This window comes from Gadus morhua, chromosome 16, assembly GCF_902167405.1.
Source record: "Gadus morhua chromosome 16, gadMor3.0, whole genome shotgun sequence".
NCBI classification, from domain to species: domain Eukaryota; kingdom Metazoa; phylum Chordata; class Actinopteri; order Gadiformes; family Gadidae; genus Gadus; species Gadus morhua.
In genome coordinates, this window is record NC_044063.1 from 8,091,209 (window position 1) to 8,107,347 (window position 16,139).

The 16,139-nt window shown below is 46.6% G+C and overlaps 3 protein-coding genes across 3 annotated transcripts in view; 2 read left to right on the plus strand and 1 right to left on the minus strand.

Moving 5' to 3' along the window:
- Window positions 1–649: 649 nt before the first annotated feature.
- Window positions 650–5,750, minus strand: parlb (presenilin associated, rhomboid-like b). Its single transcript, XM_030337217.1, has 10 exons — window positions 5,595–5,750; window positions 4,810–5,026; window positions 4,135–4,275; window positions 3,886–3,934; window positions 2,642–2,740; window positions 2,309–2,458; window positions 2,022–2,092; window positions 1,809–1,910; window positions 1,619–1,716; window positions 650–1,518 (listed from the first exon to the last, which is right to left on the minus strand). The coding sequence occupies exons 1-10, from the start codon at window positions 5,663–5,665 to the stop codon at window positions 1,377–1,379; spliced, it is 1,140 nt and encodes a 379-aa protein (XP_030193077.1). The 5' UTR covers window positions 5,666–5,750; the 3' UTR covers window positions 650–1,376.
- A 570-nt stretch (window positions 5,751–6,320) lies between these two features.
- LOC115528843 (protein MB21D2) lies at window positions 6,321–11,471 on the plus strand. Its single transcript, XM_030337210.1, has 2 exons — window positions 6,321–6,621; window positions 8,363–11,471. Exons 1-2 carry the CDS (start codon window positions 6,366–6,368, stop codon window positions 9,625–9,627), a joined length of 1,521 nt encoding a protein of 506 aa, XP_030193070.1. The 5' UTR covers window positions 6,321–6,365; the 3' UTR covers window positions 9,628–11,471.
- A 1,393-nt stretch (window positions 11,472–12,864) lies between these two features.
- Window positions 12,865–16,139, plus strand: part of LOC115528856 (fibroblast growth factor 12) — a 14,902-nt gene continuing 11,627 nt past the window's right edge. Inside the window, exon 1 of the mRNA XM_030337235.1 lies at window positions 12,865–13,148. Within this exon, the coding sequence (XP_030193095.1) occupies window positions 13,121–13,148 (28 nt within the window). The 5' untranslated portion in view covers window positions 12,865–13,120. The remainder of the gene's footprint in view (window positions 13,149–16,139) is intronic.

Consider the following 16,139-nt stretch of genomic DNA (forward strand, 5'->3'; position numbering starts at 1 on the left):
CGCCAACCGTCACCTGACAGGAAGTAGAAAACAACCCACTGATGTTAACTGGTTCTAAATGGGCGTCAAGGTGACTCACCAGTAGTGTTAACTGGTTCCTAACGGAGGTCAAGGTGAATCCCCAGTACAATGTCTCGGGCTGGAGCCCAACAATGAACATTAACAGGACTGCAAGACAGGCATTCTGTCGTAGGCATCCTGTTGTATTGGCAACGATCAAAAGAGTTGTTTTCAGGACTTTAGACTCAAACACCGAGAGTGAAACCCAATCTACAAACACACAAGAGCGGACTAGGTCCCTCTAGGATAACGTTAGGCCCTGCAGTTAACCTGTTGTTTTAAGGGCAGAAATAAAACCATAGGAACTGTGGACCCATCCTCGTCTGACAGTTTGATTTGGAGGACATCTTGGAGACAAGTTCCTTGTAGATCAGATCACATTTAGGACACGTATACAAGATCTCAAAAGACGACATCTACAGTAGTACCTAAAACATGCAGACACATCTTGTGATTGCATGCAGTACTGCAGCATTTCACACACACATACACCCTACTATGTAGTGGCGAGTTGGTGTCCATCTCTTGGGTCTCTCTGAGCACCGGTGGAGGTCAGGTGAATCATGCTTTAAAATGATCTCAACACACGTTAAGAGTTTAAATCAACTTTTAATCAGTTCAAGATAAAATATTCATTGTGTCAACACATTATGTTGCAGCCATCCATCAGTCCAGGGATGGGCTGTGCCCTGCATGGCGGGACCTGGCTGGGGGTCTAGAGGTGACATTACACAACCACCAGGGGAACCAGAGCACCTCGTATGCCGTTAACCTACCTCGTGTATCTACACATTCTACGTCATCAACATAGACAGGAAAAGCGGATGACATCACATCCTGTTTAAAAGAGGCTGGTTTCCGTGGTTACACAGGGTAAACACAAACAACTCACACCAGCACCATGATGGTCAAAGTCCCTCTCTGGGGTTGGTTTCCACGGTTACCCGTTTATTCCAGTTTCCACGGAAACCCATGTTAATTCCAGAGGCAGTGTGAACTCACGGTTACCATGACCACTGCATTGGAAAGGAAATGTTTTTTATCCCCATATAAGGAAGATCCGGCATTCCTAATCCAATGTTGGAATTATAAATTCCTACCTAAGCTAAAAAGATTTGGAGGTGATGACGTCTTGTGGTGGAGGTGATGACGTCTTGTGGGCGAGGCGATGACATCATGTGGTGGTGGTGATGACATCATGGGGTGGAGGCGATGATGTTGTGAGATGGAGGCGATGAAGCCTTGGGTTGGAGGTGCCGACATCGCGCGTGGCCGGCCGAAGTCGCGCGGTGACTTCATGGTGGTGAAGTCTGGCCTCAGGCGGAGCCTGCTCCTCCGTTAGCCCCGCCCCCTGGTCCCCCTGGCCCCCCGGGGCCCCTGGTGCGCAGGTTGTGCCAGACCCGGACCAGCGAGTCACGGTTCTTCCAGATCAGCTCGTGGCCAAACATGATGTACCAGCTGCGTAAAACACAAGGCGCCATGAGTACACTGCTGGCAAGCCGTGGTCAATGCTGGTCTTACTGGTCTTAAGAACGGACTATACTGGAGTGAGACTTACATGCCGAACAGAGCTCCTCCCAGGTGGGCAGCGTGGTCAAAGAACCGCCAGCCGAGCACCACACCTGCTGCATCCATGGCAACGATGGCCTTCAGCGCCTGTCACGGGGATAAAGGAGAACCAATCACTTAGGTTGAGGGTGTGGAGGCGGGACATTGTGAGGAGTGTTTATAGGCAATGGCTGACATACGTTTCCTGCAGTGAAGGTGAACATGGGGAGGAAGATGATGGCCAGCTTGGCTTCAGGCATCTTGGTACAGACAGCAGCCAGGACAGTCATGATTGCTCCGGACTGGGAAACAAGACGAAAAACCACTTCAAACCATCGTGAACAATAAGAACCACTTCAAACAACTTGAGCCCATTCTAACCAGCATGAATCGGACCAATCAGAAAGACTTACGGCTCCAAGAGAAGGGCCAAACCTGCCCGAGGCCGTCTTGGCGACGTAGCTGGCCATCGTAGAGACGACACCTGGAACACAACACAGCTGGTTGGCATGACAACCAGGCAGTGGAGCAGAAAGACAAGTAGTGGAGCAGATATGCATCCAGAGGAGCAGACAGACGGATCGGTTACTTGAAGAGAGGTGGAAAGACACACAGATGGGTTAAATGCAGAGATATATAGACAGAATCCCTGCAGAGGGGAGGGGAGGTAGACAGAAAGACAGACAGACTGATGGATTACCTGCGGAGAGGTAGACAGCGAGGAACTGCTCTGGTCCCAGCATGGAGACGGCGCTGGACGAGAAGCTCCAGAGAACGTACATGTTGGCCGCCAGGTGGAGCAGGGAGTAGTGGCTGAAGGTGGAGAGGAGCATGGAGGAACACACTGCCTCTGGAGACGAGTAAGGCGGGACCGACATGTTAGAGAGTCTGGATCACACAGTGATCTCGTTATGATCCGGTGTGTATTTGAATCCAGTGTGTATATTTTGATCCAGTGTGTATCCACTGTTGGTGTTATTATCCAGTGTGAATTTGGGTCCAGTCAGTGTGTGTTATAAGCAGAGGGACTGACTGGAGGCGCTGGGGTCAGAGGTGAAGTATCGCAGCATGGTGCGCTGCAAGGCCGGTACTCTCCAGCAGCAGTAGACCACCACGTTAGCAGCGATGATCCCTGAGAAGATGGAAGAGAAGCCACACCTCAGTCAATCATGTGGAGGTGCTTTAGGTCCAAAACAAGACGATAACCATTTATTTCAAGATATCTGTATACAGAGGTACAACAGTCTGAGTTCAAGAGTTTGACCTTTGACCTGAGTGCTACGGGACAGGGTAGCCAATCGGTCCCCTTGTTCCCTACATAGTGAACTATTTGGGGTAGCACCATCTCAATTGTGTTCAGTCTCAATTTGACGGTAAGAATTGGTTCCCATTTAGTTCACTACTCAAAGGTCCAGTGTGTATAATATAGGAGCAACTAGCGGTGAGGTTGCAAAAACTGAAGAAAAGTGTGAAACTCAAATTGAGTTTCACTCATTATAGCGTTGACTATATAGTGTTCCCTTGTGTTCACTACATTAGGAATAGGAAATGGGGGAACACTATAGTGTTCAGAGCATAGGGACTTTAGTAGTTCTATTAACTGAGGTCATCAAGACCTTTTGCCTCCTCATATGCAAACCATAAAAAAAAATAGAAATACATATGCAGTGGCTGAGCAGAGTGCCAGCACCCCTTTATAAACAATTGCTACTGGAAGAAGGCCATAGCCAGTTGGACAGTGGCCATAGCCAGTTGGACAGTGGCCATAGCCACGACTTCTACAATTCTACCTTCCCACTGTGCTTAATTAGGGAACACAAATGAACACAAAACCTCAATGGAGAACATATTATAGAATGCAATAGGTGACTATTTTTTTAATAATAATGAGCCATGATACTATTTAAACACTTAGAAATCCGAAATATATTTATATTCATTTACCTTTATTATATTTTATCTTTTTCATTTCAAAATGTATATTTCAAGAATCCCAAGTACTACTTGCAGCAGACTTTATAGTGTTCACTACATAGGGAATATAAGGAATGAGGGAAGAAGCTAACCTTTTTTAAACACGGGCCATGACTTGACCATCCTACTATTGATACTAATGAACTAATACTAAATACTAATCTAAGCATCATTAGCATCCCAGGACAGAAGCTTCCAAGTTTGGCATTGGGACAAAAAAGTGTCCTAGTTTCTTCCATTCTGGACGAAGGACTGACTGGACCGGTCATGACAATGCATTAATACAATTGGTACAAAACCCACCTGTGACAGTGCGTTGGCCCTCACTCAAACTGTTCCACCATTGGTTGATCTGAAACCCGACCCCAGCCAATCAGAGATGGAGGATTATTGTTGTTCAGTCAGTGTATTCAGGTTTATGGTATTCTAAATGGTGAATGATGTTTTCTCTGTAAACATGTCTGAATCATTTCTTTAACAGACTGTTTAGAATAACATCATCTGGTCTCCTCAGGATCTGAGATCATGTGACCAAACAGAAGCCAACCTCACCTCTTTACGGAAGTCGCCCTGTTTCTGTGGGCGGAGTTTCTCCATCCAATCAGCTCGCAGCTCGTCGAAGTAGCTCTGGACACGGGACTTCAGTGACTCATACTGCCAGATGGCCGCGGCCGCAAACGTGCAGCCTGTAAACTGACCAATCAAATAACAGCCGGTAAACTGAACAATCACAATAAAGCCTGTAAGCTAAACAATCACATACAGCCTGTAAACTAACAAATATGATTACAGCTGTTGATAACCCATCAGGTTAAAGCTTCAAAACTAACCGATCAGAATACAGTCTCTGAGGACCAGCATTGCACATTTTACTGAAACAAACTAATAATCTGAAGAAAGAGACTAGTAGTACATATGTAAAAACACAAAGCATGTACTTCCCTAACTGGAAGTAACTAGTGTAACTACTGTAGGCATGACATCTTGGTCAGATACTTTCTATCTGGTATAACTAGTGTTGGTAAAACTTCTGACTGGCGTCACAAGTATAGGTATAAAATATTGGTGACAGAGAAACTGTGTAATGACAGCAGCTAGAACACACACACACACACACACACACACACACACACACACACACACACACACACACACACACACACACACACACACACACACACACACACACACACACACACACACACACACACACACACCATCTCTTACCCCTACTGTGAAGACCAGAGGTTTGACCAGTCTACCAAAGTTCCTGGGTGGGGTCTTGGGGATCTTGATGATTTGCGGGGGGTCCACCGCCCTTTTGGTGGTCCATGCCTCGCTGGCTTCTGTGTGAGAGGGGACCACCTCCTCCTCCACTCTCTTTGCATCCGTCTTCTTTGCTGGTCTCCTGAAGGCGCTGCGCTGCTGGAAGCCATGCTTCAACCTGAGGCCGGGATGAAATGTTAGCGAGTCCCGTAACACCACAGTGAGGGCTCCTGTCCTCAACTTGAGGACCGGCCTAGCACATCCGCATCCAAACTATGCCCGACCCATAGGTTGGGAACCACTCGTCTACAGGGGGAGCAGGTGGGCGGGACCAGAGCACAACCAAAACAAATATGAACACACATGACAAGTTAGGTTCAAACAGCAGGACACTGATACGGATTCTAAACAGAGGTTGACATTAGCTTTAGGTACCGTAGAATCACGTAAACCAACCCGAATTACCAATTACGACTGACTTATTAACCAACTAACTGACTGAATGACAGACTGACCAATTAACCAACTAACTGACTGAAAGACAGAGTAACTAAATTACCAACAGAATGAATGCATGAATAAAGAACGAACGAACGAAAGAATGAATGAAGGATGAATGATATCACTGTCAGCCTGGAGGTGTTGACATGGTTGAAAGGCTGTCAGGTTTAGTTAGATAGCGAGTTAGCCACACGGCTAGCATAGAGAATTAAACACATCATAGCACTCAATACAAACTTAACTACCTGGTCCTGGAGGCTGAAGACAAGAGCTCCTGTCTTGCCAAGGACCTCAATACACAGCCACTCCACGCCATGGAGCCAAGTAACCCCGAGTAACCTGACTAACCCCACACTGCTTCTCTTCCGGGTCAACTGGTAATGGACAACAAGCGCCCCTCTAGGACCAAAACTGGTAATACACCTAGAAATGAAGCATACAAAATGATTATAATAATTACAATAATATTAATGATAACGATATTGATAATTATAGTAATATTGATAATGTTAATAAAATTATGATAAAACGTAACAATGAAAGTAATGCTAATAATAATGCTTAGAATAATAATATGAGGAAAAGTGTGTCATGGACAAACAGTGCTTTAAATTAATTTAAAGATGGATTGAAAAAAAGGTAAGATTATTCAAACCATACAAATATAGTTGTAATTACATAAAAACATGATTCAACTGCTTTAAAAATATTTTAGTAAATAACAAGTCAAAAGTTGAAACTTTACAGGATGTACGGTAGCAATATTACTTTCACAATAAAATGCAATAGGATCTGGGCAACTCCCCAAGGCGTTATACATATGAATGATGAAAAAACGATGTTGTGTTAAGATTACACTACAGTAGTAAACAAAACTTACGAATAAAGTATACAAAATAATATCTTGTTAAATAATTGACGGGATGACGGCAGCTAGGACCTTTAATGTGAAAGCAGACGGCTGCGTTAGTTTTCCTTGTTTCCTCCGCCCAACAGACGGAGGAGGTGTTTGTAACATGGCTGCCCCTGCGCTCTCTAGTCGGGCTGGGTCGGTGGGGAGCCTCGGCAGCAGCCCCACGGCTACCCCCGGTTCCTCCAACAACAACAACAAGAGCCTGCAAGCCTGCCCAGAGCTAGACTTCAGGTCCGGGTCCCGGGTGGACGAGCTAAACCGCCTCATCCAGGAGTTTAGCAAACATGACCAGCGTGAGTATGACGACCAGCGGGCTCTGGAGATCCACACGGCCAAGGACTTCATCTTCTCCATGCTTGGTGAGAACCATAGACAACATGTCTCTCCGTATCTGCATCTGCTCTATTATTATGAAGTGCTCATGTGGTTGATATGGTGTAGAGCGGATCGGGGGTCGGGTTAGGGCTGCACCGGCAGCTGGACCCCCTCCAGGAACACTCAACATCAAGTCAGCTGTCTTCCACTTCATTTGACCCAATCCACACCTCGCTAGCCAGGGCTGGGGTAGACCACTCCTCTTTCACCCTGCTCTCACCCACATGAGCCCCCTGCAGAGAGGCGAGGCCTGGCAAAGTGTACGCTCCACTACACTGGTCTCCTCCATGTAGCAAGATCGATACCACTGGCGGCGACGAAAGGAAGGGATGGGGGGAATCATATTATTGTATTATCATTTATCATCATTATTAACCTATAGTGACCCAGAATCTAAAATGATGCTATCGTCATTACAACTGCAGTGACCTAGGATCTAATATTATTCTATTATCATTTAACATCAGTATTCATAATGTAGTGACCTAGGAACTAAAATTATACTTTCATCATTATTCACACTGTAGTGATCTAGTAACTAACCTTATACTATTATCATTATTAATACCGTGACCCGACCCCGGATAAGCGGTTTGAAGATGACGATGAGGATTATTAATACTGTTCACCTAGGAACTAATATACCATTATCATTAAACATCATTATAAATACTGTAGTCACCTAGGAAGTAATATTATCATTTAGCGTCATTATTACTACTGTAGAGACCTAAGAACTAATATTATACTAATATAATTTAGTGTCATTTGTAATGAAGTAACCTAGGAACCAATTTTATACTATCATTATGAATACTGTAGTGACCTAGGAACTAATATTATACTGCTATCATCACTAATAATGTAGTGACCTAGGAACAAATATAGCAGAATTATTCTAAATTGATTTTGTAGTGAACTAGGAACTAAAATGATACTATTATTGTTACTAACCGAGCAAACTCCCCTTACGGCTGCTCAACGAGAATTTGGAATTTCACCAACTCTGGATCTGGGTAAAACAGTCTAAATTACAGTAATCTAGTTGTATCCGTTTATATGAGTACATCAAATAAGTACATTCTTTGAAGTCGACATAACATCAATCTCTCTCTACTAAACCTCGACTAACTCTGCATATCCAACGAATTGAACTATCAAATGCTACTGAATGTATATAACCCTGTATAAAACATCCAACTAATGCAAGAAATATGAGCAGAATCAATATGAAAACCGAACCTGGTCCACAACTAATCTCTAAATGAATTCCAGTCCATTACCGGTCAGCTGTAAAAGGCTTTCTGAGAGCTCAGCGAAGATGATCTAACTAGGGAATAACATTGAGACAGATGCTATACTGTTACTCTCTGCAGCTTCTCTGCTACCTACCCCATAATATTCCCCTCTCAATTTCAGTTATATATTTTCACTGATCATCACTAATCCGATTATTATATCATAAATTAAAACTTATAATTAAATTAGGATTTAGTGTCTGGTATTCTGCAGCCTGTTCAGAACCTGTGTGTGTGTGTGTGTGTGTGTGTGTGTGTGTGTGTGTGTGTGTGTGTGTGTGTGTGTGTGTGTGTGTGTGTGTGTGTGTGTGTGTGTGTGTGTGTGTGTGTGTGTGTGACCTCAGGTTTTAGTAAGGCACACACTTCTCACAGACTGTCCTCCAGGTTTGATGGGGGTTGTCTGACCTCTAGCCGTCTTCTCCTGTAGGCATGGTTCAGAAGTTGGACCAGAAGTTGCCTGTGGCCAACGAGTACCTGCTGCTGTCAGGAGGGGTCCGGGAGGGCGTGGTGGACATGGACCTGGACGACCTGAGTGTCTACGCCCGGGGAACGGACTATGACATGGACTTCACCCTGCTGGTACCGGCGCTCAAACTCCACGACCGGAACCAGCCCGTGACGCTGGACATGCGGCACTCTGCGCTGTGCCACTCCTGGCTGAGCCTTCGTCTGTTCGACGAGGGCACCATCGCCAGGTGGAAGGACTGCTGCACCGTGGTGGACCACATCAACGGAGCCACCAACTTCTTCTTCTCGCCCACGCTGGTGGCCGACTGGTTCTACCAGTCCATCTCGCTGGTGCTGCTGGAGGTGCAGAAGAAGCCTCAGAGGGGCATGCCGCGGGTGGAGAAGGTGGAGCGCAACGGCACCATCATCTCCGTCATCCTGGGCGTGGGCAGCAGCCGCATGCTCTACGACATCGTGCCGGTGGTCTCCTTCAAGGGCTGGCCGGCCGTGGCCCAGAGCTGGCTCATGGAGAACCACTTCTGGGACGGAAAGATCACCGAGGAGGAGGTGATCAGTGGCTTCTACCTGCTGCCCGCCTCCTCCTTCAAGGGCCGCAAGGAGAACGAGTGGAGGCTGTCGTTCGCCCGCAGCGAGGTGCAGCTGAAGAAGTGCATCTCGTCCAGCCTGATGCAGGCGTACCAGGCCTGCAAGGCGCTGATCATCCAGCTGCTGTCGCGGCCTAAGGCGGTCAGCCCCTACCTGCTGCGCAGCCTCATGCTGTGGGCCTGCGACCGCCTGCCCTCCCCCTACCTCTCGCAGGAAGACTTCTCGGCCCACTTCCTGTTGGGGCTGATCGACGACCTGCAGCACTGCCTGCTCAACAAGATGTGCCCCAACTACTTCATCCCACAATGCAACATGCTGGAGCACCTCTCGGACGAGGCGGCCATGCTGCACGCACGCAAGCTGTCGTCGGTGCGCTCCGACCCGGCCGAGCACCTGCGCTCCACCATCGAGCACGCCAAGGCCGCGAACCGCCTCAGCTCGGAGCTGCAGTGGCGCGGCGGAGGCAGCAACCCGCCCTCGCCGCAGTCGGACGCTGGCGGGGAGAGCCAGCCCGACGACCGGCTGGCCAAGAAGCTCCAGCAGCTGGTCACGGAGAACCCGGGGAAGTCCATCTCCGTCTTCATCAACCCAGACGACGTCACCAGGCCTCACTTCCGCATCGACGACAAGTTCTTCTAAGAACACGCGTTTCCACAACCCCCGTCCTCTCCTTCTCCTCTCCTTCTCCTCCTAGTGGCCTCTCCTCTAACTGGATGGATATTTTTTTATCTTTATTTTTTCACCAAGTGACGTTACATGATTGTTTTCCTTCTTTCCTTCCCTTGTCTTCTGTGATCTAAGGTTCCTATGGGCCTTTAATGACTGGACGCTCAGCTTTGAAGCTGAAGGGTAAAAATAAAACTGCGTTTGTCATCGTCCAATCAGCGAGCTGGTTCCAGACACTAAGATGGCAGCTCAACAGGGCTTTTTTCCCCACAATGCTTTTAACTTCAAATGTGAAATGTCCTGTGTTCCGAGTCTTAGAAGATACCCACAGACTCTAACTAACCAAAACTGTTCAGAATCATTCATGTCCCACTAACGGATCCTAAATATGTTTGAGTCCAGATTGGTGCTGGGTTATATTAGAGCTAAATGTAGCGCTAAATTAGCGCACCGGTGAGTTTCAGGTGAACTTGCCTCCCATTGGAATGTCTTACTGCTGAAAATAAGTACAGGTCAATAGATATGGCCTGACCAAGGCCCCCTTGCCAGGTTGGTCGATCGGTAGCTCACCCCTAGATAAATAGCTAGACAGCTGGGTAGCTAGGAAGCACATGTAAATATGGACTGAGCAAGGGGTGAAGGCTAGGTAGCTGGGAACCACATGTAAATATGGACTGACCAAGGGGTGAAGGCTATAGGTAGCTAGGAACCACATGTAAATATGGACTGATGAAGGGGTGAGGGCTAGGTAGCTTGGATCCACCTGGAAATATGGACTGATGAAGGGGTGAGGGCTGGTTAGCTAAGTCGTTACACTGCTAGGTAGAAAACTGACAATGTGTTGATTTATTCTTATTTTGCACAGAATGTAAAAAAATTCTTTATCATGAATACCTCGCTCTTATGAAGAGGATTGTGTGTCAGTCTGATGACTAGTAACACTGAACCTGGCACCAAGTGATACTACTACTTTTAAAGGTACAGGATGCAGTAGAACCCAGAGTAGGGACACCTGCACTAAGAGTATGGTTAGCTCCTCCAAGCTAACTGGCATCTTCTCTAATGGATGCTGTTGTCGTGTTTACACACTCCCTCCGTCCAACTGCTTCTAGAATGAAGTGACCATGAGACCGTAACCATGGCTACTACTATCAGGGTTGGATGGGACTTCCTTCACTCCGTTTATTTTGTATCGTGCACTGCACCCTCCCGAAGTGCAATTAGTCACACCCTCCTTGTCACACGCTCATCTCTACATGTTGAACTCCTCTTGTCTCTGTTGAAAACTTGTCTGGATTTTGTTCTTGTTGTTGTTTAGACTTCACGTGTCCACGTGTAGCCAGCTCCTCCCCAGCTCCACGAGCTAGTTCTCCTGCGATAGATCTGGGGAGGGCTCTTCACCTTAGGCACCTTAGTGGAGGAAGCCTCAGAGGAAGAACCCCTCACTGGGCACCCAAACATAAACATCTCTAACTTATACTCACACTTAACCATCTCTCACTCCCAACATATCGAATCATAACCATGTCTAATGCTGTAAATGTCCTGTCATTTCACTTCTTACTACCTAGATGTAATCTAACCGTAACCATAGTTTGCCCTTTGATTTCCACCCACCCGGGGGAGACTAAAGGCATGTCTCGGGTGGACACTGCCGTTTGGACACTGGCGCTGGCTAGTGGACAATGGCGAGTGGACACTAGGACTGGCTAGCTTAATGCTAGGGGTTAGCTCCACTGATACGGTATACTGTTGTAAATAGCACTGGAAGAGTGTCACACTGCAGAAACTTGACTAATAAAGACAGTTGAACCATGGAGGCTCTGTCCTGCTTATTGTGCCCCGTCAACCCCCCCTGTATTCATGCTAACTCCGCCTCCATCTGGATGAGAACCGCCCCCATTGGTAAGAACTGAGATAGAAAAACAATAAAAAGCAGAACACAGAGATGATGACGTGGTTTCTAATAAGTCGGATCAGCATGTTGTCTTTTCTAAACTTTCTTAACACACACCGTTACACTCTCCCCCCCCCCCCCTCAAGGTATTTTTAGCTCCTGTTGTCTCAGCTCTGTCACACACCTGCGCCCTGGAACCTCTGAGACCAGACACCTCACCACGTAAACACAGTACTGCTATAGTACTAACAGCTCTACCACAGTATAACTACACCTCATCACGTAAACACAGTACTGCTATAGTACTCACAGCATTACCACAGTATAACTACACCTCATCACGTAAACACAGTACTGCTATAGTACTCACAGCTCTACCACAGTATGTATACACCTCACCACGTAAACACAGTACTGCTATAGTACTAACAGCTCTACCACAGTATAACTACACCTCACCACGTAAACACAGTACTGCTATAGTACTCACAGCTCTACCACAGTATAGCTACACCTCATCACGGGAACACAGTACTGCTATAGTACTCACAGCTCTACCACAGTATAACTACACCTCACCACGTAAACACAGTACTGCTATAGTACTCACAGCTCTACCACAGTATAACTACACCTCACCACGTAAACACAGTACTGCTATAGTACTAACAGCTCTACCACAGTACAGACACCTATCATCCCATAAACACAGTACTACTATAGTACTACCAAAGTACATATACACCTCACCACGTAAACACAGTATTACCAATTAACTACCAACAGTACTACCACAGTACAGACAACCATCATCACATTTACACACAGTACTACTATAGTACTTACATAGCACTATCACGGTGCAGTCACACCTCATCACGTAAACACAGTACTACTATACTACCACAGAACAGACACACCTCATCACGTAAACACAGTACTACTATACTACCACAGAACAGACACACCTCATCACTTAAACACAGTACTACCACAGTATATACCTCATCACGTTAACCCCCAGTACTACTATAGCACTTATATACGATAGTTATTATATAGTACTACTATAGTACAACTAAAGTACAATATTAGTACTGATATGGTAATGCACTACAGGCAAAACCATGTCACTACAAATAAGCAAGGTACTGATATAATATAGGTCTACCTATATAAGGTATATTAGCTCTATAAGGTCTAGATCTATCAGGTCAGGTCTAGATCCATCATGTCTTTAGAATTGTATAAGTTCCATAAGTTCTAGTCCCAGCTCCCTCCAGTGACGCGATGATGACGTCACCTGTGTGTTCGCAACGAGCTGCAGCATACACCACAGCGGGAGAGGACAGCAGCGGCGAGGCGCGCGGATACGGTACAGGTAGATGCACGAGCCGCAGAGACCGGCTGTTACAGAAACTCCTGCCAACGACAGACTACCGTCCGGAGAAGCAGGATACTGTGTTCGATACCGTATCGATACTGTTGATCATCACCAGCTGATTGAGTGGCTTGGCGCGTGTTGACCCTAAAGCTCCCGACGCAACCGGCTCGAGACAGACCCGCGGCATGGAGGGGAAAGATAAGGCACCGCGAGGTAAGACACAGAGGATGGAGACCCGGTGGGTGGAGACCCAGAGGGGGGAGACACAGATGGAGTGATGGATGGAGGGCTGAAGACACGGAGGGTTGAGCGACCTAAGTAGGGATGGATGGAGGGATGAAGATAAGGTGGGATGGATGGATGGAGGGGGGAAGACGCTGAGGCTGGTGGGATGGATGGAGGGGTGGGTGGTGTGTCGTCGCGGGGTCGGGGCAGTGGGCTGCGCGGTGCGGCGCTATGCGGTAGTGGGAGCGGTGCGCAGGACGGGCCGCGTGCCGCTCGCACGCACTGTTGCAGCGGAGAGTTGAGGTGTGGTTATTATGGGATGGCGGTGTTTACGGGGTTTATTTTGGAGGAGGAAGAGGTCGATTGGTAGTACTCCGCGACAAGGAAAATAACCTGATGCAGCAAAATAGAGAGAGAGATGGAGCGAGAGATGGAGGGAGAGAGAGAGGGAGCAAGAGAAGGAGAGAGAGACAGACTGAGACTGGCAAAAGGCAAGATGGCAGACAGACTGTCAGACAGACATGGGTAGAGAGACAGGGATAAGATGGGGTAGCCCGACACTCAGACAGGCAAGTTATGGGGTGGGTGGGAGAGAGAGAGAGATGGGGAGAAAGAGAGGGGGATGGAGAGAGAGAGAGAGGTGGTAACAACTTGAGGAGGTTTAACAACATCGTAGAGTATGCTGCGTTATCAACACACCCTGACAGGAAGTGGCCTCCTATCCCAGAGTCCTAGCACTGCATCATGTTGTCAGGATGAAAAACGTTTTGATAAATGTTATCTATTGGTAAATGGTACTTATTTTGTTAATGATATTTATTGGTCAATGGTGTTTATTGGTCGATAGTATTGTCTTGAGATAGATGTGAGGAAGTTGGTGAAAGGGAGACATCGTGCTACGAGTGTCTGGTTGCTGGGAGATTGTGTTGCTTTAAGAGTAAGCAACCATTCACATCAAGCTAAAGCGCTGTGACATCACCTGGGACATCACCTGGGACAACAGAACCCAGAGGTCAGGGAAGTCCGTCCCCTCCCGGATCCTTCCCATAAATTCTGTATTCAGTCACGGCAGAAAAAAACTAAAACCAACTTCCACTCTTACCCTCCATAACTACAGATCATCGTTTTGGGGCTGTCTCCACTGCTTATGAGTAAAAATAAACGTTGTCAAATATATGTCTTCACTGATTAGTCAGTTGGTAAAACTTGACATTGGTCTTAATATAAATGGCAGCAGTATTAGTCAAGTGATCAGAAAGACCTTAAAGGTTGGGAATGGAATTCTCTTTTTTGGCCATTTTTGACCTCACTCATAACTCCTCCTCCTTCCTACCCTGACCTCACTCATAACTCCTCCTCCTTCCTACCCTGACCTCACTCATAACTCCACCTCCTTCCTACCCTGACCTCACTCATAACTCCTCCTCTCTTACACTGACCTCACTCATAACTCCTCCTCCTTCCTACCCTGACCTCACTCATAACTCCTCCTCCTTCCTACCCTGACCTCACTCATAACTCCTCCTCTCTTACACTGACCTCACTCATAACTCCTCCTCTTTCCTACCCTGACCTCACTCATAACTCCTCCTTCCTACCCTGACCTCACTCATAACTCCTCCTCTCTTATTCTGACCTCACTCATAACTCCTCCTCTTTCCTACCCTGACCTCACTCATAACTCCTCCTTCCTACCCTGACCTCACTCATAACTCCTCCTCTCTTATTCTGACCTCACTCATAACTCCTCCTCTCTTACACTGACCTCACTCATAACTCCTCCTCCTTCCTACCCTGACCTCACTCATAACTCCTCCTCTCTTATTCTGACCTCTCTCATAAGTCCTTCCTTACTCTGACCGCAATCATAACTCCTACCCCTTCCTTTTCACTAAACTCTTCCAGATTTGTGCCGAAATTGGCCAGATACCTACAATCTGGAAAACATCCACTATAATACCCATCCCAAAATCAAAAAAGCCCAAGGAACTAAATAAGTTCTCTTCAGCCTCTAGCATAAGCAGCCGACTTGCGACCATATTGTTTCAGCGACTTGCTCCTTATTCTGAATTCCCAGATAAAAGTTTGGTGTTGCTCTTAGTTAATGGATGTGTGTCCAACATCAAGGTCTCAAGGCTCACCCCAGGGTTGTGATCGGTCCCACTTCTTTTTATTATGTATACAGATAAACATCTCAAGAGGGTATCCACTCTGTTTAATTCTCTGAAGACACCGCCCTATTGTCTCTTCTCCAGGGGTTAGATCATGGTTGTGCCCTACCTGCCTTCGTCAAATGATGTGATGATAACTTCCTTGACCTTACGGGTCGAAAAACGAACTAGTAAAAAATACTAATAGAGAGTAATAGCAAAAAATGTAAAGCCAGCATTATACATGGCGAGGACGTTGAAATGTGTGAACCTTATAAGTAACTAGGAAAAATGTTTGACCCTTAACTCAAATTTGATGTAAGCACAGAATCAGTTGTCAAGGATGGACAACAAAGATTTCACTTAATGCGGATGCGCAACTCTTTTTGTGTCTGCGAAACGTTCTTGTAATTTGTATCAATCATTCATTGAAAGTCTTCTAACGCGTTCAACATTGTTGGTTTGATGGGATGTTCTTGAAGAACAAGCATAGCTTAAATTGCATCGTCAAAGTCCGCTCCAAGATAATGGGTGCCAAGCAAAGAGACGTGCATTCCCTATGACCCTGACACTGTATGTAACCGTAGACACTGTGTATGACCATGAGACTGTATGTGACCCAAAAACTGCATATGGACACACAATGTAGAGGACCACGACACTGTACAGGACTGTGTCACTGTCATGGTGTATGACCCAGACACTAGTTATGACGCGACACTCTATGTGACCCCAACACTTTTTAGTTCCAGTACGACCCTGATAAAAACCTTTCTAATGAGCACTTCTGCTGGTGCTGCTAAGATACCGGCAGAACGAGTGCCTCCGA

Coding starts and splice junctions, on each gene's coding strand:
- parlb (XM_030337217.1), bottom strand. CDS start 5,665: ATGGCGTGGAGTGGCTGTGTATTGAGGTCCTTGGCAAGACAGGAGCTC. Junction 3,935..4,134: donor AGGGCGACTTCCGTAAAGAG/GTGAGGTTGGCT, acceptor GTCGGGTTTCAG/ATCAACCAATGGTGGAACAG. Junction 1,717..1,808: donor TCACCTTCACTGCAGGAAAC/GTATGTCAGCCA, acceptor TCCCCGTGACAG/GCGCTGAAGGCCATCGTTGC.
- LOC115528843 (XM_030337210.1), top strand. CDS start 6,366: ATGGCTGCCCCTGCGCTCTCTAGTCGGGCTGGGTCGGTGGGGAGCCTC. Junction 6,622..8,362: donor CTTCATCTTCTCCATGCTTG/GTGAGAACCATA, acceptor CTTCTCCTGTAG/GCATGGTTCAGAAGTTGGAC.